Genomic DNA, 25,000 nt, shown 5'->3' on the forward strand with positions numbered 1-25,000 from the left:
ACAGCTGTACGCGCGCGCACACGCGCACACGCACAGCAAACACATACACAGGCAGCTGTACGTATATAAACATACATATGGGGGATTTTCTGACTTTATTTAAATTTATCCATCTGGAATTTCTCCCTCGGGCTGCTGAGAAAGGAGGGGGAAGAAAGAAGAGAGGGAGAGAGAGAGAAGGAAGAGAAGAGGGAAGCCTGGAGGAAAGAGTGAGGGAAATGGAAGCCTGGAGAAGAGAGGGATGGAGGAAGAAAGAGGAAAACCTTAAGGGGAGTGACATCAGCAGGCATCAAACTTCTACCTTTCCTCTTCCTCCTCCTCCTCCTCCTGCCCTCCTCCTCCTCCTCCTCCTCTTTCCCTGTAAACATTCCCTCCATTTCATATTTACATCCCTCCCTTCATCTTTCTTTCCATGCGTGTATTATAGGCATTCGCGAAAGAGAAGAAGGAATTACAAGTGGTTCTTTTTTTCTTTGTCGATTCCATTCTGCTTTCGATTATAAAAACAAATCTCTCTTTCTCGCTCTCCCTTAATATGCCTCCAATGTTCCACCGCTTTCCATTCCCTTCCACATGCTCCCTTCACTTTATTCCCATTTCCTTTATATGCTCCTCCCCTTTATTGGCAATCATTTTCTATGCTCCTTCGTTTTATTCCTCTTTTCCCCTCCTCCCCGCAGCTGTCTTCACACTACTCGCTCCACTCACATAGTTTTCCTCCATCCCTCTTGGTTACGTTTCCTCTCGTGCTCCTCCCTCTCCCTCCCTCTTCTATCTCCCTCCCTAATGCCCCTCATCCACCCCTATATCCATCGCTTCGCTTCCCTCGGCACACACACCCAATCGAATTTATCAAAATGCAATTTAGATATGTAAAATAGATTTTGTAAAGTCGTATCAGGGAAAATAACGCGTCCTAAAATTCCATGTGCCATCAGCTGAATAATATCACCGTCCACATGAACTCGCAATACCAAACCTAATAGACATATTTTGAAAACTAATGCATATATATACCACGGCGATTAATAGCAGTTCCAGCAGAAGCATAATGTTACGAGACACCCGCTCTTTCTCTCTCTCTCTCTCTCTCTCTCTCTCTCTCTCTCTCTCTCTCTCTCTCTCTCTCTCTCTCTCTCTCTCTCTCTCTCTCTCTCTCTCTCAAGCGGGTGATGATGGTAGGCGATAAAACGCTTTGTTCTGCACTGCTCGTGGGATTATAAACATGAGTCTATAACTGGAGACGTTTTACTCTCCCTCCCTCCCTCTCTCCCTCTCCTCCTCCTCGATTCTTTCCCTCTCTCTTTTTAAAACTTACTTCTCCCTTCGGCCGCAACCCTCGTGAATATATATATAATTTTTTTCTTTTTTCTCCCAAAGCCACGTGCGCCAATCCCAAATCGTTTTCCTATTTTGTGCTGGATTTGTGGATTGGAGAATATATGGAGAGCGAGAGGGGCAGGAGGGGGTATCAAAATGGCTGGCTGTCTGTCTCTTCACCTCACCGCGTCACGTCTCGCTGCCACGCTGTACTGTACGGGCCCCGCCAACAGCAACAGTGCGTGCAATTAAATATCTGGCATTACTAACAGGAAGTCATGATGTTATATCTGCTACACTCCCACACCATCCTCCTACTACTACACCATGCACCCTACTTAGTATACGACTACACACACACACACACACACACACACACACACCTGCAGTTTGCCATCCGTACTGCCTAAACTCTCTCTCTCTCTCTCTCTCTCTCTCTCTCTCTCTCTCTCTCTCTCTCTCTCTCTCTCTCTCTCTCTCTCTCTCTCTCTCTCTCTCTATACCAGTCCATCCACTAACATACCCAGTCACCTCCTACCCCTTCTAACTAACGTATAAACGTCGCCCTTACTCCCTCTGCTTCCCTCCCTGCCCTCGCCTCTCCCTCAGCACAGACGAATTGACGATATATGAAACACCGCCCATCGCTAGCACTAAATGAGCCTTGTCGCCACCCGAAAGAATACACACACACACACACACACACACACACACACACACACACACACACACACACACACACACACACACACACACACACACACACACACACACACACACACACACACACACACACACACACACACACACACACACACACACACACACACTCACTCACTCACTCACTCACTCACTCACTCACTCACTCACTCACTCACTCACTCACTCACTCACTCACTCACTCACTCACTCACTCACTCACTCACTCACTCACTCACTCACTCACTCACTCACTCACTCACTCACTCACTCACTCACTCACTCACTCACTCACTCACTCACTCACTCACTCACTCACTCACTCACTCACTCACTCACTCACTCACTCACTCACTCACTCACTCACTCACTCACTCACTCACTCACTCACTCACTCACTCACTCACTCACTCACTCACTCACTCACTCACTCACTCACTCACTCACTCACTCACTCTCTCTCTCTCTCTCTCTCTCTCTCTCTCTCTCTCTCTCTCTCTCTCTCTCTCTCTCTCTCTCTCTCTCTCTCTCTCTCTCTCTCTCTCCTTTCCCTTTATCACACATAAGCATCACCATCGCTTTATTAACACTTTCACTGTCATTTATCACCACCATCACCACCACATTTCCAAACAAGCAAACAAACCTAACTCCCAAACACACACACACACATGCACATCTACTCACACCCACACACACACACACACACACACACACACTATAACCACCTCACCTACGCGTAACACACCCGTCCACCCACCCACCCACCCATATCGTCCCATACACACACACGCGCGCACACACGAATGAACGAACAAGCACGAGCGAGGCTAAAACTATTCCCAAAACTCCCTACATTAATTTGATAAATAAATAAATAAATAAATCGCGGCGCTGGAATTTAATATCCATCGCCAAGAGTCGCAGTGACAGAATTATTAAACGTGAAAAATAATAAAATCAGTTATCCGGGGGTGGAAAGGGGACGGGGAGCGAAATATGCCACGAGGACAATAAATATCTCGAGAAGAATGAAACAAGCATCCCACAGCACTGCAAGGGTAACGAGGACAGCACGGGCGGCACACTTGTAAGGCAGGGCTGTGGTAGGTAGACACAGTTGGCGCTAGTGTGGCCCTCGGGAGCAGTTTGAGTTGGAAGTTGCAAGTGGCAAGAGGGGAAGGGCGGGGTAAGTTCAGAGGCTCCAAGCGACACCATGCCAGAACACAATATAGCATGACTCCAGTACAGTACAACATGGTATGGCATAGAGAGGATAATATATCATTGTGAAAACATTGTATAGCAGTGAACAAACATGATTCCACAACTACTACTACTATTACTACTACTACTACTACTACGTTCTCTCTCTCTCTCTCTCTCTCTCTCTCTCTCTCTCTCTCTCTCTCTCTCTCTCTCTCTCTCTCTCTCTCTCTCTCTCTCTCTCTCTCTCTCTCTCTCTCTCTCTCAAACACACACACACACACACACACACACACACACACACACACACACACACACACACACAGCAGGGAAAAGTAATTAAGGGCACAAATAGGCACTGTCACCGTGTCTAATTGTGATGCAGAAACGACCAAAACTTTTAATTTGACACCGACGACAAAATAAAAATAAGTCTCTACAGCGAAACTTTTTTTTCCTGAAATGGAAGGAACTCGAGTTTAATTTTCCCATTTTTTGTGTAGGAATCTCGAATTCATTGCATTTTTTCTGCCTCCTCCTTACCCCTTCCCTTTGTAATACGTGGCAAATTGAATGATGACACACCAAAAAAAAGACAGAAAAGAAATCACTCATAAAATGGCCTATTGCTCAGTAAAACACGGAAACCTAATGTATACGACAGAATAAAAAAGATAAATAAATAAATAAATAGATAAATACATAAACGATGGCAGAGAAGTGATACATGTAAAACTACTACGAGCTATTAAAAGTTTTTTGTGATGAATACATTTTGCAACATTTCCTCCCTCACTCATTCTCTTCATCAATCCATCTGTCAAAGAGTGATGTGTTTACCCTCCGCCACCTGATCTCTCTTGAACCTGTTACCGTCCCTCTCTCTGTCGCTGCGCAATGAGGAGAGACGGAAGTGTGAGAATTAAAAGGGATGTAGTAATGTATTTTATCTGAGATGCAATACAGAGGTGAAAGGGGGAAAACGCATGGCTGAGAGGGGAGACAGAGGGAGGGAAGTAGTAGTTTGATAAAAATGAGTTAAAAAGAAAAACTACAGTACCATGCCAAGTAGTATAGAAATATTAAGAGCTTATTATAGAAGAAGGATGAAAGGAAAAAGAAAAACAAGGTATAGGTGTATAATAAGTAGAGATCACAAGTATGAATGAAGAATAAAACAAGGATGACAGGCACAGCACGAGGAAAGGAAAGAGTCTGAGAAGAGGGATGAGGCAAGGCAGGGAAGGATGCAAGGGCTGGGATATTGTGAAAGAACAGAGAGTGGGAAGCAGAGGCAGGGAGGAAGGGGATGCTGGACAAGGCAGGGGAGAGAGGGATGGGAATTGGATAGAGAAAGTGGGAGGGGAGAGAAACAGAGGGACGAAACGCAGGCAGAGAGAGAGAGAGAGAGAGAGAGAGAGAGAGAGAGAGAGAGAGAGAGAGAGAGAGAGAGAGAGAGAGAGAGAGAGGAAAGAGGCAAGGGAAAGGAGGAAAATCGAGAAAAAAAAACGGAAAAGGAAGAAATGCAGGAGAAAGGGAGACAGATATGAATTTGGAGAGAGGATAGGAAAGAAGCACTGGGAGGGGAGGGAAACCGGGAAAAAATAGGCATGGGGAAATGGAGAGACGCAGGAGAGAGAAGAGCTCATGGGGAGGGGAGAATAACAGGAAAAATAAGCAGGGCGAAGGGGAGAGAGAGAGAGAGAGAGAGAGAGAGAGAGAGAGAGAGAGAGAGAGAGAGAGAGAGAGAGAGAGAGAGAGAGAGAGAGAGAGAGAGAGAGAGAGGGAGGGAGGGAGGGAAGGAAGGAGGGAGGGAGGGAAGGAGGGAGGGAGGGAGAAGTAGGGATTGGGGAGAGGGTTTGCGTCCATCTCCAACACACCACCACCACCTCGACGCTTTTCAATTTACCAGAATTGTTTATTTTATAGTTTTATATTTCGAAAAGTGGCGACTTTCATGTACGGCGGCGCACGGTCGAAAAATTGAGTTCCACATTCCTTTAAACATACACTCTGTCACCGGGTGAGTGTGTGTGTGTGTGTGTGTGTGTGTGTGTGTGTGTGTGTGTGTGTGTGTCTCCAAGGGAATAAAAAATAAAACAGTAAAAAGCAACGAAAAAGACCGACTGAAAACTCTGCCCGTGGAAAAAATACACGCCCCAAAAATACCGAAGCACAGACTGACTAAAACACACACACACACACACACCACACTCTCTCTCTCTCTCTCTCTCTCTCTCTCTCTCTCTCTCTCTCTCTCTCTCTCTCTCTCTCCTCTCTCTCTCTCTCTCCTCTCTCTCTCTCTCTCTCCACCAACTGCATGAACATTTTCTCTACCTGGCTGAAGAGTTGCCCGGCGTCCATTCCACTCCCTCAGCCTTGTTCACTTGTCACGTCACTGCTTTTCACAGTACGAAAACTTTACTATAACACTGTAATACAAGAAAATCCATTAGCGTTGAGTGCATAGATGGAAGGTGTAAATAATCTCAAATAGAATGAAACAATGGTATTATATTCAAATATGTTAAAAAGGAGAGTCGAACATTATACAAGAATTTAAGAACATAAGAGAATAAGGAAAGCTACAGGAAGCCATCAGGTCTACTACACGTAGCAGTCCGTATGCGAAACAAGCCTATCTGTTTCCACCTATCATCTTATTCAAAAATTTATCTAATCTGCCCATAAAGTTAGGAAATAAATTCGTGGTGTTTATGTAAGTCCGGTCGGCTTGGATTGAACTGCTGAAGGTGCGGTTACCAGGAGCAACATTCTTCCTCCAGAGTCATGAAGCTTAAAGTTGTGCGTTGCTTTGGTGTCATTCATTTCCGTATTCTATTTATGTTTTATGAGCAGCGAGGCGTGCTGTAAAGGCAGGATTTATGACCGCTGTTTCAGAGGTCACACGTCCCTACAGTCCAGAAACAGGTCACACGGCTGCACGCTAACTTGGTATTTTTTTCCGTTGTTCTGTTCCGGGCTGGCACCGAGTATTGTCATTGGGGAAGCAGTGAGGTGCGGCAAAACAAATCGACACAACATAAGGAAACGTTTACACTTTCAAATAACTACCAAAGTTGCATCGTTATCACAGACTGTGAAAACCAATTAGCGTGGCCGAGCGAACCATCAACACGCCACACGCCCCCAGCCTTGCCACGCCTCACGCGACGGCATGGCGCTACACTGGAAGGGCAGCAGCAGCAGGAGGAGGAGGAGGAAGAGGAACGAAGGGCTCAGCTGTCGCCACCAGCACCCTCACATCTCGCTCTCCCCGCCTCCACACAACTGAATTTAAATATTGGCAACACAGAATTTGTTGGACAAAATATTACTCCGACTTCGGGACACACTTAATAATTGAGTAAATTAATTACTATTTAATCATTTATGTGACGTGCAGTTATCATATCAAGCTTGGGTTCAGCACTCCACGGCAGGGAGACAGGGAGGGAGAGGAAGAGATATGAGGAGAGGAGTAGAAGGGGGTGAGGGAGAGAAAGATTACAAGAAAACTCCCAAAACACCTAACTTTCGTTGTATAATTTTATGCTGTCTGATTGTTTGGCTCAGTGTTCCTAATGGCCGCGCCTCTTTGAGTGAGTTGCAATGGTCCTGCGACCCTTAAATAACTGGCAACTCCATGAAGATGGAACGCGGAGTTTCTAGCAAAGTTTAAACAACTAATCCATTACACTCCCGAAGGAAATAATTAAACTTTCCACGTGGGACTCGTCCTTCAGTAAGCCAAGAGCTTCGTGATTATAATGGATCAGTAATACTCGCTCAGTCCATTCCTAGGTCTGTCATGCTTGTCCGCCACGCCGTCTCCTCCACATTTCATTTACATATATATAAAACTTGAGTAACACAGCTTGCAACATAAAACCATAAAAAGAATTCCAACACGTCTGAACGCAGCTAAAAGGATCACTGCAGTTTCAACATCGCTTCCACCATTTTGTTCCGCTCGTCCAGGCGTGGGAATGACACCGTGGCATTATGCAAAGAAATAAAATATTCAGGAGGCAAACACTCCAAGCATTTCGCAGCACAGATAAATGCTTTTAGTATTTATATTTAATGAGAAATTCTCGGTAATTGGACTATTTCATGAAAAAAAAAGTTTATACATTTACATAAACGGATTTTTGCGGCGAAAAATCTGCACTATCTAACATGGACGAGTTAACTAAAACATTATATTCACCTGGACAGTTTGCGGTAGCCAGTTAAGAATATTCCTCTTTATATATTCTGGTCTCCTCCACAAGTCTGCCTCTACGTAAGCTATTTTGACAAAGGTGGACGAACTCAATTCCATCACCCCCGCCCTCCATCACCCCCAGTGCCCCCTTCCAGACTTCCATTCCTCCCATACCTGAGGGGAAAAATTCTCCATATATTCATACGTGGACCGAGATTACCCGCCTCGGTTAACTGGATTGGGGTAATTTTTTTCTTCAATTGACCGCAAATTCTTGGCTGGTTTGGATGCAGGGCGCGGAGTGGAGGCCGGGCAAGTTTGACGGCCGCCTCGAAAAAGGTTACCGGGTGACCAAAACGCCGCGAAGCCAGACGGGTGGGTTGCGAAGACGAGGGGCGGAGGAAAACGAGGATAAACGGAGGGAAGCAGGCAAAGGAGGAAGGGAAACTGAACATCGGAGGGGAGAAAATTGATGTAGAGAAATGGAGGATGCAAGTGAAGGGAAAAAAGTGGCAGGGAGTGATAATAAAAAAGATACACGTATATGATATAAATATTTGAGGAAACACATGAATGGAACAAAAATGCTAATAAGAGAGAGAGAGAGAGAGAGAGAGAGAGAGAGAGAGAGAGAGAGAGAGAGAGAGAGAGAGAGAGAGAGAGAGAGAGAGAGAGAGAGAGAGGATACTCTGAGTACAAAACCAACCAATACGGAACAAGAAAAGTGACCTAAGAGATCGAAAGACATACAAAAATCATCAAAATCTCGTAGCTAAAAAGACTAATACTATATACAATAAGAAAAGTGGCCTAAGAGAACTAAAAGCATACAAAACCATCAAAATCTCGTAGTTTCAGAGACTAATACTATAACGTACAATATCTTAGTAAAGGTGATGCAAGAGCGAATCCAGAGCAGACAACAATCAGTGAGGATAACGTGAATATCTCCTTACGATTGGGATTATGTTGAATATCCTCTCCCTTTACTCACAGCAAGTTGAGGCAGGTAAGTGAAGATGATGTGGCAATCTATATTAGTACCGGTGTTTACATTATTGATATTACTGTTGTTACTGTTATTATTATTATTATTATTGTTGTTGATGATGATGTTGATTTCGTTATTACTATTATTATTATTATTATTATTATTATTATTATTATTATCATATTATTATTATTATCATTATTATCACTACCACCACATCATTGTTATCACTATATCACTTTTACCATTATCATCTTCCATAGTAAGTTTAATACCGTGTTCCAACTTTACGAAATGATGACAACCTATATTATCATTATAAGTTTTACGTCTTAATGACCCGTTTGAACAATGTGATACCGCAGTTTTACGATAATAGACCTGCAACTCAAGCCATTCAATCTCCGCGTTGCTCGCCTTTCACGTGTCTGATACGACCGAGACAAAGTGGGTAAGAAAGATTTATTTGGTTTAATTCACAATACTCGTTCACTCCTCATTACTGAAGATAGATAGGTAGCCCCCACTGGTCAGACTTGTACTAGGCCTGCTTGTGAGATATCTAAGCTGGATTTGGCCAGTCATACATATCACACAAGACCGCAAAAATTAACCAGTTAAAATGAAAATAAAGTACAGTACATGCAGTTTTCGAGTAAAATCAATAGCAATGGCGGTAAAAAACGTCACTAATTTCTCTTCCTTCACTACACCGGGCCAGCTAAAGTAAGATGAAATCAAATACAGTAAATGCTAAATGTATCACCAAGAGGTTTCGTTCAAATGTACTACAGCCACATCCATTCTATCATTGTACACGTCCACTCCTGCCACGCGCCTCTCCTCAAAGCTCCACAGGCACGAATGGACGTAATGAAATGTGTAATATTATAATGCAAGGAGCAATGTCAACTTCATCAAACTCTTCATGTTTATCTCCCGAGCTTGTATCCTACGTACTCAATGCTGAAGAAAACTACCCACGTTTGTTGAATTACCGTAACCTGAAGCACGCGTGTACAGCCTTCCTTGTTTTGGCGCCTATAAAGCACAACCAGTAGCGCTACACACAGGCACGTACCCACCACCACCACCTCACCTAGGTACCACGCTCATTCACGCTGCCTGGGGCCCATGACGTCAGATGCTCGTGACGTCAATCGAGAAAATAAAATCTGTGTGTATTTACCCTCAGCGTTAGTTTCTATTCCGTTTCGTGTGTGTGTGTGTGTGTGTGTGTGTGTGTGTGTGTGTGTGTGTGTGTGTGTGTGTGTGTGTGTGTGTGTGAGTGTGTGTGTGCGTGAGAGAGAGAGAGAGAGAGAGAGAGAGAGAGAGAGAGAGAGAGAGAGAGAGAGAGAGAGAGAGACCGTACACTTGTGTTCATATACTACCATGTCCAGACTTCATAAACGACCAAGAGTATAAAGGAATTTGAGCAAAACGTGCGTAGCCTAAATAATGAAGCCCAGCGTACTCGTACAAATTGTTGTCTGCTGTAAGCACTTAGTGACCTTTCAACACTGGACGAGGCGATCCCACGACTGAACCTGTAGTGAACCTGTAGTGAGGGAGGCCAGGCGGGAATTGAGTGGCCTGCAACAAATAACAGACTGCGTGGCTCCGTGTTGGTCCAAAGCGTTTGTCGGTGTTTTGACGTCATCACATCGGGACAGGCAGCGTGTTCCCGGAGGACTAAGCTGGGCGAGGCCAGTGCGTGTGTGGGAGTGTTTACAATTGCACACGCAGCGGGGCTGGTTGTGATTGCAAGGGCAGCCACCCAAAACTTATAAACAAGAATAAATGAGGTGGATAATAAGAACGATGAGAGGGAAAGAGTGGTTCGCCTCCCCTTACGGGCGGGGAGCAGTGGCCTCGACAAGCTTCAGTTCGTGTCCTCACAGTGGAATATCGCCCAATGACTCCCCATATTTGCATGATCAAATATTCAAACCCAATAAAAATTAAATTCCCTCCGCCATCTTCGAGTGCACGTTGATCTTTGACGGAAGTTTGACTTGCGGGATTCAGGCGCCTTAATGTGCCTCTCGCTGTCTGGCACGCCGCGACTAGCACACTAAGCAGGCAAGCATCCTCATAGGCAGGGCCATTTCACGTGTAATTCACCCTGTCTTGAGAATCACGTGATAGACAGCTAGTACCCCCCCTCTCCCCCCCTTTCTCCCATTGAGGAGAATTATTTGCGTTCAAACTTTCTAACGAATATAAGAATAGAACATAAGGGAAGCTTCAAGAACCCAGTAGGCCTACACGTATAATACACATACATATATCTATAGCCACTATCTTCCATAGCCATAAATTTATTTAATACTCTCTTAAAGGTCCCTATTGAACCAACAGCATAGGAACATAAAACAAAAGAAGCAAGTAGGCCTACACGTAGCATTCGCTGTACATTATAATACATAACATAACTGTCTATCAATCATCCTTATTTAAAAAAAAACAGCCTAGTAACTTAGGATCAATACCTCCTTTATTTTCAAATGACGAGCTATCAAACAAGAGCCCTTTAATTCTTGTCCTATCCTAATTAGTAACCTTAAACACCTTACCTAGTACATCTCCCTTCTAAATGTCACCTGAATACCTCGACCAGATACTTTCACACACTATGGTTTTCAAACGAACATGAATTTTTAATAATGCAAAACAACATCACTCAGTTAAAGATATCTAAGCATATTTAAAGACCACACAGTGCTGATCACACAAAAGGGAGAGAAGCACTGCATTCCCGTGAGCACGCGTCCCTGGGGAGTGTGTTGTATTTGGTGTATAGTGCATGAGTTGTTTGACTTTACTGTGAGTAGGGATGGCGCATGAAGGCAGGCGGGCAGGCACACAGGCTGGTGGACATGAATGGGTGGAAAAGGGAGTGAGTAAGAGTGGGAGAGACAAGGGTGGGTAAAGCGGAGGAGGGGGAGAATGACGAAGAGAGGTTGGGTGTAGGTTGGCAGAGAGAGAAAGAAGACGTAGAATAGAGCATGGGGAGAGTGGAGCAGGTAGGAACTGAAGGAAAGGAGGAATAGAGACCGAGAATGCCAGAGGAATAGGGAACATTAGACAAGGGATAATGGTAAATGCTGAATGGAAGCAAGGAGACAAGATGTGACGCAGAATAGTAGAAAATAGACTGAAAACGAAGATGAGGAGACGGGATAAAGAATGGTTGGAATGGACAAGTTCGATACGATTAGATCAGCGTGGATGGCGATAAAAGAAGCAAAGAAGAGGTGGATAATGAGAAGAATGAGGAGGAATGAGTCGACTGGCCTGACGGGCGGGTAGCTGCGGCCACAACTTGCTGCCCTTCCCTGTCCTGACTACGTCCGTGGACTGAGTAAACCACCAAGACTAATTTCCGTTTTTTTGGAATATTCTAAACCAATAAACCAATAAAAATAAAATGTCCGCTATCCTCCTCAGGCGTACGTCAACCTTTGACAGCCTTGACAAGCTGCGCACACGTCCCTTTAAAGACTTCCTACGTCTGGCAGAGCGCGGCGGGAGCAGCAAGCCAGTAGGCAAGCACACTTAGAGCCGCCCCACGTGTCACACAAGCTATTGAGAATCACGTGATCTGGTGTGTGTGTGTGTGTGTGTGTGTGTGTGTGTGTGTGTGTGATCAATCTGATATCTGAATCACTTAGAGCAATACATTAATCACTGCCCGCCCGCCCTTCTCTCTCTCTCTCTCTCTCTCTCTCTCTCTCTCTCTCTCTCTCTCTCTCTCTCTCTCTCTCTCTCTCCGTTGAGCTGAATCATTAGTGGTTCTAATCTATCTATCTAATTCTATCTACTCCGTTCCTTTAATACCATAAGGTCGACAACAAACACTAGTCCAAAGACACAAAACACAAGTTCACACAACTGTCTGAGAAGTGAAAAAAAATAAAATAAATACATTCCCAAGGGTGCACGTCCCTGAGGCCTTCCTGTTACCCTGTCTTTAGTGCATGTGCTGCGTGGCTTTACTGTGCTGACGGTGGTGGAGGAGGCGGGCAAGGGGGACGTGGCATGATGGTGAAAGGGGAGAGTAAGGGGGAGAAGAGGTATAGGGAGAGGGGGAGAGTGGAGGCAGTAGAGATAGAGAGTAGGCATGGTGCAGTAGCCAATGAAAAAGGGGCATGGTGCAGTAGCCAATGAAAAAGGAATGGTAAAAGTTGAAAGGAAGCATGAAGGGAATAGCGGGACGGTGGTGGGCGGACTGATAAAGGTGAAGAGAGGAGAGAGGAGAACGGACGAGGCAGAGTGGACAAGGTGGGAGCTATGGGCAGGGGAGAGGTGTCAGGGAAAAGAAGGGACAGGGGACTGGGAATGGCGGGGTCGGTGAATAAGGGGCTGGAAAAGCTACGTGAGGGGGTTGACATAGGTTAAGAAAGATCTTTTAGGAGGTCAGAAAGAGCAAAAAATGAAGTCATCAGGAGCTGTTTTAGGCTTAACTTGCTCTTCTCCCCTCCCCATGTGTGCATGTATGCATGTATGTATGTATCCATCTATTTATTTCTATGTATGTATGTATCTGTGCCTATATCTACATATCTATCTTTATATCTACGTATCTATCTGCCTTTTTTTTTCCCCCTCTTTAGTGGGAACTGGTAACCTAGGGGGAATAGAGGGAATAGAGGGAATAGCGGGAATGGCGGGAGGGAGGAGGAGGATGGGGTCTACGTATTCTGGAAAGAGATATGACAGGGCGAGTGGGGAAACCCACGCCAAGAGGGGTGGGATAAAGGCACAGATAGGGAGGGGGCGAGGGAGGCCGGCTTTGGTGAAATGAAGGAAGAAGAGAGGAGGGGAGAAGGCGGCGGCGGGTGGCTGGCTCAGGCAGGGTAGCAGAGTAGCCGTTCCATTTAAATTGACAAAATACCTTGCTTGCTTTTACAATATGACCTTTTTTTAACAAATTACTCCTATTCTTGACTCATTTTTTAGTACTTAAACCCACGCACGAATTATTACAATTGATAACTTACTTGGTAGTCAGCAGAGTAGCCGCTCCATTCAAATTGACAAAATACCTTGCTTTTACAATGACTTTTTTTTTTTTTTTAACAAATTACTCCTATTCTTGACTCATTTTTTTAATACACCCACGCACGAATTATTACAACAATTGATAACTTACTTGGTAGTCTGAGAGGCAGGGATGGGGGGGGGGGAAAGGCAGGGCGACTAGTTCAGGGAGGGGCCGTGAAGGAGCAATCCATTTAAACTTCAAATTACACCATGACTGACTCATCTTACATATCAACTTACGACGAAGTACCTGATATTTGTGTCTATTATAACGATCCATGTACAAATGATGATGACGAGAAGGGAAGGGTAGAAAGAAGCGGGGAGGGAAACACAGGAAGGAAGAGAAGGCCGGCTGAGGGAAGGTAGTGGCGGGGAGAGGGAGGGGAGCAGGTCCATTTTTAACACATCAACTGGTCTTTTATCATCACATCATGACTAACTACATTTTATTTGCGGCCATTATTACAACCCGTGCACGAGTAATCAATACGGCTTATGCCATTCTTGATTTGTGGTAGGGATGGGGGAAGGAAGGGAAGCCAGTTTCCGTGAATAGTGGGGGGCATCGAAGGGAAGGAGAGGAGGGAAGGAGGGAATGGGCGACGTGTGGCCGGCTCGGGGAGAGGGGGCAGGGTAAGTACAAAGTGGGGGAGGCTTAGGGAGTAATGGTGGACCCAGGCATTTAAACTTTAAACACAGTTACTTCATATTACTTAAAGACTAACTAAAAATACCTAGTTACTTCACATATTAACTTGTAACTTACTATGTTCGTGACTATGACTGCAGCCCATTCCCGAAATAATCATGATATCGTGTTATAAGTGGGAGGCGAAGAAGGAGGGGGAGGGAGGCCGAAACCGATGAGGAGGGAGAGGGGCGGGTGGTCGTTGCCACCCCTGCTCATTTCAAAACCATTACACCATTCTTTATTTTACTTATCCCTATATATCTTCATTTATGACGATTATTACAATCCACGCTAGAATGATTAAGATATATTAAGCTATGAGAGTGAGCAAGACAAGGAGGGAGGGAGGGAGTGGGTGGGTAGGTAAGTGGTTGGGTGCGAGGCCAGCATAGGGGAGGCACAGACGAATTCAGTCCACTTGAACAAAAAATAAAATAAAATAAAATAAATAAATAAATAAAAAAAAAAAAATATATATATATATATATATATATATATATATATATATATATATATATATATATATATATATATATATATATATACATCACCTTAATTTACATATCACCTTATCATCTATAGTTTGTGACCCGTACAATAAAGATTTAAACACCTTATACTCCCTATTTTTCATCTTGCTTACCTGGCGGCGATTAGGAAGCCACCGTCCTCACCCATCCACGGACGGCGTGCGAATGGTTCCCTGTGAGTGGCGTGGGCAGTTCTAATTCTCAAGTGTCTGGTATGTCTTCTCCTTTTCCTGTTATCCTTAAGTGTGTCGTCTCTGAGGGCCAAGTATTTGTTGTAAGAAGCCTGCTGGAGGTGCTGGAGGTGTGTTGAGCCTCAATGCTGCTGGTGTATTAAATAATATGAAGAGAGTGAGAGTTAGGCTGCTTTCCTCCCTCTCTCTCTCTCTCTCTCTCTCTCTCTCTCACACTCCTCCATGAAACACTCGTTAATGGTTGTTCTTACCAGTGTTGTTTGTTTTAATTAACTGATTGTTATTTGTAATTCATGTATAATAGTCATATTGAAGTCTACTTCTTTGTTGTTTTCATCTCTTTCAGTTAATTACCTTTGTATGTAGTGTCAATGTAAAAGAGAAGTGTGTTCCTTGAAACAAGAGGTAGTTTACTTGTGCTTACTTATGTTCTTATAATCTCTCTCTCTCTCTCTCTCTCTCTCTCTCTCTCTCTCTCTCTCTCTCTCTTTCAGGTGTGGGTATGAAACACACATTTTTTTTATCAAACACTTTGTATTTCATGGGATAAGTTGCTAATAAAAATACACTTTGTACAATTGAAAATCTCTACCTCCGGCCCACAGCATATACAAGACCACCTAATTCTGGCCTGTAACATTAAGCGAAAAAAAAGAAAAAAAGTTGCTGACGTACAATTGGCAATGGCCGAATATAAATTTTTTTTTTTTTTTTTTTGTATTTTTCATCCATGTTACAGTGGGTTTGCAGTGGCGAGCGAGTGTCACACAAACCTTGTTTATTTTTTTTTTATACTTTCAAGAATGTTTCACCCTCGCTCTATTATTTTTTTTTCACTTTCTTACCCATAATAGTTTTTGAGGGGGGTTAACAGTGATGTAAGAAATGGCGAGAGAACAGTCAATATACAAATTAACGTGGTTATCAATCTTATTCACATAATAATTCATATTTACATATTTTGTCCTGTACACTAAGCTTACGGTGGTGCACATGAGACCTGTACAGTAAATGGGTCCTTCTTGCAATGTTCTGAGGAGACGCGCAAGAACCCGCTACAAAAATGTATATACAACCACCAAAACATGGAAAATACAAAATAACCAATAATAATAAAAATAATAATAATAAAAATACAACTGATAATAATAATAAGAATGATCATAATGACTGATAATAGTAATAATAATAATAATAATAATAATAATAATAATAATAATAATAATAATAATAGGAAAACGTCACTCAACGCTATGTACAGAGGAAAGTTTAAGAGGCACACTTGAGGGCCGGTGAGGGGGGGCGGCGCCAGGGCAGGGGGGGCGGGGGACCTCTTCCTTTCATGAGGTCATCTTGCCTTTATTTCTACCTCCCAGGGACACGAGGAGGCCTCCCGCGGCGCCCGGTGAGGCAGTGGGAGGCGCAGCAGCAGGAGAGAAGGAGAAGGAAGAGGAGGAAGAGGGTGACTCCCCTCTCCCCCCGGCGCCCCAAGGCCCCTCCCCGCCAGGGCTCAGTGGTCTTCTTGACTAGGTAGCTGCCTTGAATAAATGTCTAAGGCTTTCTATTATTTTTAGTGGCTTAAATCACATTGTTTTTAATTTCCAGAGTGGGTTGGACACGATGGAGGATGGGTGTTACTATTTATATATCTTTTTTTTTTTTTGTCAGAACCATTTTTTTGTTTTGTCTTTTTTTCCGAAATCATAAAAGTGAAAAAATTGGCTTTCTGATAACACAGGAGTATAATAAGGCCATTGGTATGACACAATCCTTAACAGTATGGATCTCCGCTATCAAATTATATGGTTGAGATGAAAAAAAATAAATAAATCATTGCTAATATATACGTACTCAAACATATGAACAAGAACTGATATTCGAAATTAACTAATTTGTTCTTTTTATTTCGCTGTTAAAATGAAGAGGTAAAAGCAACACAAAATTAAACTCGATGCAAAATGTTTTTTTTCTTTCGCTGATAAATAAAGAAACTGAAAACGGCGCAAAATTAATATAAGTGAAAACGAAACCACGTTTTCCGTTTTGCCCCAAAAATAATAACAACAAATAATAAAGAAACGCATTACTTTAATCTTTTCTTTTAGCTTGTGTGGTGTACCGCGCCTCAGCCCTGTTGTAAAGGAATATGAGCATATTAAGCTGTAACACAAGTTGACAAACAGAGCAAATAGACGCATGTAGATTGTCATCGTTATCGTTATTCTATTTATCTTTTATCTTATTTATCTTTTTTAAGCCAAGTTGCAGCTGCTGACTACTGACTCGCCTCCTGCCCCTCATCCCCCACCCATCCCACAGGTCTGCTTGCCCACCGAAGATAAATAATTAAGTGATGTGTTTACTGGACTAGATGACTGTCTCCGCGTGTCAGCAGTCTTGCCGCGTCTGGCAGCTGGCGAATCAGTTAGTCAGTCCTGACGTTTGGCTGATGACTATTTATTATATAAATTCAAACTTTTTTCTTATATAAGCAATAATAATCAAGTGCCAATTATCTTTACGATAGTGTATCTTTAACCATCATGTTTTAAATTTAATGCGTCCATCGTTTTCCGCTAAACTGATGAGCGATGTGCAGGACTCCACCTTTGACTGCCTTGAGTTGACCCTCACGCCAGTAATGCTCCTCCACCTAGCAATGAGGCATCGGCACACACACAGGATAATAGGAAAGTCCGCAATCAATTAATAAAAAAAAAAATAAAAAAATTAAATGCATAAAAAATAAAATGACCGAGAAAAAACTTGTTTTACTGAAAATTACGTTAATAATAATAATAATAATAATAATAATAATAATAATAATAATAATAATAATAATGCACACCGAAAGTTTAACCAGGTAAGTATCCGGCAGGTTGGATCACACGGACGAGGCGGATCGCACTGCATCGCCGTGTTGCTCGGCTCGGGGGAAGCAGCGACCCCCACCGCCCGGGGACACAGCCCGGCCGGTTTGTGCTTGACGGTGACAGCCTGAAGGTGTGTGTTGGGGGGAGGGGGGAGGGGGCCGCCGCCGCCCTCCCGCTGGCCACCAAATTAATGTTAAAAAAATCATAATAAATATTCGTCTTAATCCCAAATGCTGATAAATATCCAAAATATTATGTATATATATATATTTTTTTTTGTTTGGTATTTTTTTTTCCTTTTTCATTGGCGGAGAACAAAGTAGCAACATAACCGTAAGGTTGTACTCAGCTACTCACCTATCACACATACATAATTTCCAACTTTTTATATATAAATATCCCAATATTACTTTTAATAATAACACAACACCTGGAATTTCTATCTAATTATAAGTGATAACAGCATATAAAAAAGAGGTAATTGATCATGTCACAATTAGCTCTAAGTTATCCCTAGGTGACCGACCGTGTAAATATATAGTCCATATGTACCTTTTATAATTATATTCCCTCGCGGGGCGACGCCAGCTGGCCAGCATTTGAACACTGAAAATCAATTTGCTTATCCAATTTCAGGGAAGTGATTGGCTCAAGTGGTGCTTAAGTTCACTCTTAATAATGTTTGCCGCTTAAACTGACAATTTATCAAGCTGGCTGACTGCTGGCTTCGATCACAACGTAAAGTAAATAAAAAAGAATTAGTTGATCAAAATGTTTGTTCGCCTTATATGTCCTCAAATATTCAACATGAAACGATAAATTGAAACAAACTCGTCAGTTTTACCTGACATCTGATTTACCAAAAAAATTAATGGAATGACTTAAGTAAATATTTTTAAGTGACTTCGGGAGGTGAGTGCGGGAGGGGGAGGTGGGGAGGGGCAGGTGACCAGGCGACCAGTTCGTAACACCCGGGTGGCTTTCCCACAACAACTAATAAGTTCAAAATGGTTCCAAAAATATGTAACAAAATAAATTCATAATATTCCTTTCACAATGGACTGAAGCGGACTTATCTTTAACAAAATTAACTCTTATCTATCCCCCAATAAACCCTTCCAATCTCAGAAGGGGTACTTAAGGAAAATAACAAAACGTCGAGAAATCCTGAGGTGCGTCAACTCGGGAGGCGCCACCCAGGTCCTCACGAGCCGCTCTCTCACGGTCACGATCATTGTACTTTTTCAGGAAGACGCGGCAATACTCTGCCGGCTAGTTGGCTACGGGTCCTAATTGCTAGGAGCTCCTAGTATAAAAAAAAGTCCCTTGACTGCTAGGAGACGCTTACGAGAAACTTCCAGTGGTCGCCAGAAGCTCCCTGTGGTTTGAGAGAAAACCTTGCTGCCATAAGTGCTAGAAGTTTCCAGTCACATACGCACATTGAGAGACTTCCAAAGACTACTGGAAGTAAAAATATGAATTTATAATAAAAATAACAACAAATGAGACGAAAACGGCTGCCAGCTATGGCTTCCGCCTTCTATGTGTAATTATACCTGTCTGAGAGAAGCTTAAGTCCCCCAAAATGGACAAGTCAGTTGGAGACTTGACTGCAATATGATTTAGTGAACAAAAGACGGAGGGGAGGCAGATCACAGGCCCACGTGGCAGCAGTTTTCCAGCAGTGGTAAATAACAGCCTCAAGGAACAGTCAAGCGTGCAGTAATCCCGTAAAACCGCTAGAAACTTCTAACATCAACTGGCTTCAGGAATCGGCAGAAGCTCTTGACAACAAACACATAGTTACAGTAGGATGCCGAGGGGGACTCCTACGGTCTCCTGGCAACAAAGAAACACTGCTGGAGGCTCTAAGAGACAAAAGTAGCAACTCCAAAGTTCTTCAGGAGCGACCAGCAGCATACAAAAGGTTCCAGTAACTACTAGGAGCTCCTTGCAATAGACAAGAATGTTCCAGCACCTGATTTTGCGAGGCATCTAGCCAGTCGCAGGTGTTCTAGTGCATGCCAGGAGCTCTTAGGAATTCCAGGATCCAGTGAATTTTCTAGGAGATTCCAGTAACAGCTAGGAGACACAATTAACTGTTATGTGGGGAAGTTGATTGTGGCTGGGAGATCAGAAACTCTAAAAAATAAAGGGGACGAACTGAATTCGAGACAACTCAGTACCATCGTGTGTTGCATGAAGGCGCACTCCATCCAGCTTCCCTGATTCAAAAACTCTTATTATATCTGACCATCAATATTGATTATTACTATAAAGGAGATCCACTCCGGACACAGTCATGTTAATATTCATGCCAAAAAGTGTAACTAGTTGTAGTTGTTGGTTTCCCATTACAAGTTATTCAACAAACAAGGAGACAAACTCCACCCGATCAACAACGTGGAGTGAACATGTACGTAGGGAGATCCACTCCTGCTTGCACAAGCGTGTATACAATCGTGCCAAAGTGTATCAAAGAACATGGAGCCTTACAGTACATAGTTACTAACACTGGAAATTCCTCTTTTCTCCGGTTTCTTTCGTTCACATGATATATAAACATTATAAGTATAAAGGAATAAATTGTAAAACACCTACAAAATACTCCTTATTGCTCTAATTCACGTAAGTTAAGCGGTATCAATAACCAGCGAATAGCATCTATGGTCCGTGAAAGGTACCTCCTGAGCCAAACCACGGAGAGGTGAGGCCCCTTTGACGGACTTCGAGAAACATTCTGTGGTATCGGTACCTTTCGCCTCTCGAGAAACGGTATCCAGAACCTGTATATGCGGTGTCTAGACACCGGTGCGTGGGGACTCGGGGGATCCTAAAACGCGTTCCTTTAGTACAAAATATTCAACAATCATTCAGTCAAAGGAATGCGTTCCCAGACAAGCCCCGACTCCCCTCACCAAGTACCGATACATACATTCGTCTTCACACAAAACATTCCCGTTCTACTTCACACAAGGTATATCCAAACTGTAAATACATCCAGCAAATCAACTTCTTTTGTATATGTAAAAAAACATAAATAGTTTACATGGACAGACAGGGGCAAGGATGGTATGAGAGTAAGCATATCATTACTTTTTTTTTTCTATTTAAAGGGAATACAGGATGCATTTCACAGGCGAAACTTGTCATCTTGGCTTATAGCATAACTCACCGTACAGTTCTGAGTTCGATCACTAAGAGGGAGACAGAAAAGGACAGAAATCAAGTCTAAAGCATGAGTGGCTGGCTACCATGAGGAATGAAACGGGAGGGAGGGAAGGTGATACGGTCGAAACTTGTGAGAAGATTCAATCAGAAAATCACATCAGTAGTATATGTTTATATATATGTATATGCTTTTACTTATACTGCCATTCAGCTTCTGACATAAAAACACCAAGCCATTTTCAGAGCGTAGCTAACAGTATTCAGAACGGTTGCCTTAATGATACTAAGACATGAGTGAGAGATAATGCCGAGACAATAGTGTGAGAGGGATTAGCAAGTCGGCGGGACCACACTCACGGTGCAACTTCAATACAAGGAAAGAAAAAATGACATCGAAATTGCAGCCAAAATAGAGGAAAACAAAATACAAAAAATATAAGGTCCCCTCCCGAGACCTGTTAAGCCCAGCCACACTCGGGTTAATGAGTGACGAGACGTACCTGCTGATTTTTTCTCATTTACTTACTTAGGAAAGACAGAGGGTATAATGTGTAATGCAATGTGTGTATCCGACGATCGGCAGTCTATGGTATAACCCGAACGCCGCGACCCGAGGCGATGGAAGTCGTCTACCCGCACTTGGTCCCGTCTTACACTCTGTGATTGGCCAACGACTCGACCAATGAATGTACTGTCTGGTCGACGCCCTCCAAACTCGCCAACCAATCGTAGAGAACGACCCAGTTTTAGTGTCGCCTTCCACGCTTCGCGCCATAGAGCACGGATATCTGCATTAATACTAGTACAAAATGACCATTACACTAGATATTCATATATACTGTTTATATAGATATATATGAAACCGGGTGGTTTAGTGGGTGGAACCTGTTTTTCGGAGAGCGCTGGGACGACGAAGACAGGGCCAAGGAGCCTCGGTTGTAACACTTCTGAGTCTGCCGTTTTGCTCTCAACAAAGCTTCCAACAAACAAATATTACTCTCCTCAAAACATCTTGCTCTTGGCCTGTGCTGACAAGAATACAAAAGAAAAGACTGGCGGACTCCAGAGAGAGAGAGAGAGAGAGAGAGAGAGAGAGAGAGAGAGAGAGAGAGAGAGAGAGAGAGAGAGAGAGAGAGAGAGAGAGAGAGAGAGAGAGAGAATTAAAATGAAAACGGAGAATCAGAATATATCAAAACGAGACACCTTAAACTCCACTGTCGTGTATTTTTTTTATTTTTTTGAGGGGGACTTACAAGCTAGTGTCAACAACAGCTCCTTGTCCAGGCCCGTGTGCGTCCTGCTCATCTGTGTACACACGTTTCAGACTAAATGCCCATCGGATGCGTTGTGGAGAACTTCTTCGTCGAATGATTAAAATACATTTTTTTTTTGTTTTCTTTCTCTGGAGTAACCTGAACGTAAAGACTAGAGACAGGGGGTTGGGGTGGGGGGAGGGTGGTTGGTGGGCCTAATTATGTTAGGAGGTAATTCCTGTTATTGAAATAATTTACTGGTGAGGAGAACGACCAGAACTTAACATTATAACACTGAGGCTCTGATATCCTGAAGTTCCCGTGTCCTCAAGTACTAAACGTTACCGTTATCCTTCCCTTCAACTTGACTCGCCCAAGCAAAAAGCAAACGGCGTATGTATTGTGTGTGGATCAGTGACTCTCTAACGATCAACAGTCCCAGTCTCACTACTCAAGGAAATCAAAACAAACCTCTCAAGAGCAGATCAACGAAGAGATGATGAACCACTAAATGCACACTTGAGAGGGATCCGTTCCATGGCTCTTCGGAAAGTGGTTCTTCTTTCTTCTTCAGCGTCTCAACTCAAACTTAATGGCAATGGTTCTGGCGCCACCTCAGGTTCAGTGGTACTTGCTGTGGGTTCGTGGCTTTGGAGGTTTGTGGCTTTTGGCTTTAAAAAAATGCTCCATTTATGTAATGATGAAAATAACGATGTATACATGAAATGAGTGATGCTTGCAGTCACTGGTGATGGGATGACAACGTAATAAAACAGCTCGTGAGATGAAAAAAAAATGCACTTAACATTACGTCCTCTGGGAGCGTGTTGTCGCACAGGTGAACTTATTGTTTGTATTACGCGACCACCTGTGAAACTGGCACTTTTCAACACTATAATGGTTTATGTTCCTAGAGTGTCGGTATGACTATATTTCGAATACACTGAAATGAGAGGTCAATCCACCACATATCTCATGATTCCTATAAGTAATATATGTAATAACATGAAGAATTACACGGAGAATCATGAAGTACATCACTACACTAGATCACGCGCTGCTTTCCTCGACTCCACAACTTCTAGTGGAAGTTTATGTTGCTGAATCGTGCGCTTGGCACCACAGTGCACGATGACGGCACACTGCGCGGCTCGCCTGCCGCGGGGTTATCAGTTGATGATACCGATGTCGGCCCAACAGTCATTGCTCACACCAATATCACTCAACATGTCCGACACGTCAGAGAACTCAAAGTGTGACCCTGATGATGTGGACACAGCGTCAAAGTCGAGATCAGAGTTGATTTCATCGACTTCGACTTTGAAGTCGGAGGGTATCTGGAGCAGGTCCGTCAGGGAGTCGAGATCGGCCAGCGCGGACTCCGTTGGCGGTTCCTGCTTGATGTCCAGCGGCTCCATCTTGATGGGCGGAGGATCAGCCGCGCGTGAACTGGAGAGGGAAGTTGGAGGGACCGGTCGAGGTGCAAACACTTCATCCCGCACCGCATGGCGTTTTCGATTATACATCAGAATGTCCTGTTTTACATCATCCTTCTCATCATCATCATCGTCGTCGTCGTCATGGTCATCTTTAGAGGATGTGACAGTGGTGGAGGACACGAGGGCCTCTGGCCGGAGGGAGGTGAGGCCAGGGGCACTCTCGATTGTGTAGAGACCATAAATGAAGGGCTCCTTGTCTGGGGCAGGGCTGATAGAGGCTGCGCGGCTGCTGCTCCTACTGGAGGACGTGGTGGTCACGTGGTTGTCATAGAGGGAGGCGCTCTCGGGCGAGGCTGGCATCTCGTTGGGCGTGGCAGGCACCTCAGCGGGCGACGTGCACTGCGCGATGGGAACGTACATAGTGTGTGTGTTGTTTGTGTTCCGGATCGAGTCCTTGAACTTTTTGTCAATCTTGAGCTTGAGTTTGAGCTTGTTGTGGTTTATGGATGACAGACCTGTGGTGACGTGCGCCCTGGATGGGTCTGCGGTCAGCTTGACACCCTTGATGGCATTAACGCTGGAACTGTTCTTGTCCTTAGCTTTCGACACTCGCCCCTTCTCCACTGACTTAGAGTTACCAGATTTTGTCTTCTTGCGTGGCCGGTATTTATAATCTGGATATTCTTGCATGTGCAGCAGACGTAGTCTTTCCGCCTCTTGGATATATGGCTGCCGCTGGTCCTCTGTCAGGTTCTTCCATCTCTTTCCCAGCTGCTTGGAGATCTCTGCGTTGTGCATGTCAGGGGCGAACTTGACAATTTCTCGCCGCTCCATCTGTGACCAAACCATGAAGGCGTTCATTGGCCGCTTCACGTGGTTTGGGTTGTGCTTCTTCGTCTGAAAAGAAAGAAAAGCCCCTGTTAATGATATTGTATGAAAAACTTTCGGTCAAATTAAAATAAGACACCTAACAATCATAAAGTATGTACGGAGTCTTGTTCATCAACTAAAAGTCATTGCTATTCCAATCCTGAAATAAAATGTCTAATTAAAAGAGGAAGTCGGCGGCAGGAACTCAGCGCCGCACCAAGTCAGAGCCAAACACGGAGTCCATTCACCGTAGGTAGAAAATATATATCGCAAAAAGGTGCCAAAATAATAAAACACACCAGGAGGAACAAAAGCATGGGGAGGGAGAAAGGCTCCATTCAGAACATCAAAACAAATGGATTTCTTTAACAATCAGGTGAGAAAAGGACTAAGTGAATGGAAAAGGCGAGAAGGGGGCTCAGGGAAAAAAAAAAAACATTCGATGAGAGGAGAGAAGAGGGAGTAAGAGAAAGGCAAGAAAAAGAAAGAATGGAGTAGGTAAACAAG

The 25,000-nt window shown here is 43.7% G+C and overlaps 1 protein-coding gene and 1 long non-coding RNA gene across 2 annotated transcripts in view; both read right to left on the reverse strand.

Annotated features, from left to right (window-relative positions):
• LOC135101356 (uncharacterized) overlaps window positions 1-15,310 on the reverse strand; it is a 69,293-nt gene extending 53,983 nt beyond the window's left edge. Inside the window, exons 1-2 of the long non-coding RNA XR_010269233.1 lie at window positions 14,810-15,310; window positions 5,563-5,657 (exon numbers count right to left, since the gene is read on the reverse strand). This is a non-coding gene — a long non-coding RNA (uncharacterized LOC135101356). The remainder of the gene's footprint in view (window positions 1-5,562; window positions 5,658-14,809) is intronic.
• Window positions 15,311-17,433: 2,123 nt separating this feature from the next.
• LOC135101357 (transcription factor SOX-4-like) overlaps window positions 17,434-25,000 on the reverse strand; it is an 86,493-nt gene continuing 78,926 nt past the window's right edge. Inside the window, exon 2 of the mRNA XM_064005227.1 lies at window positions 17,434-24,520. Within this exon, the coding sequence (XP_063861297.1) occupies window positions 23,354-24,520 (1,167 nt within the window). The 3' untranslated portion in view covers window positions 17,434-23,353. The remainder of the gene's footprint in view (window positions 24,521-25,000) is intronic.

This window comes from Scylla paramamosain, chromosome 6 (genome assembly GCF_035594125.1).
Source record: "Scylla paramamosain isolate STU-SP2022 chromosome 6, ASM3559412v1, whole genome shotgun sequence".
NCBI lineage: Eukaryota > Metazoa > Arthropoda > Malacostraca > Decapoda > Portunidae > Scylla > Scylla paramamosain.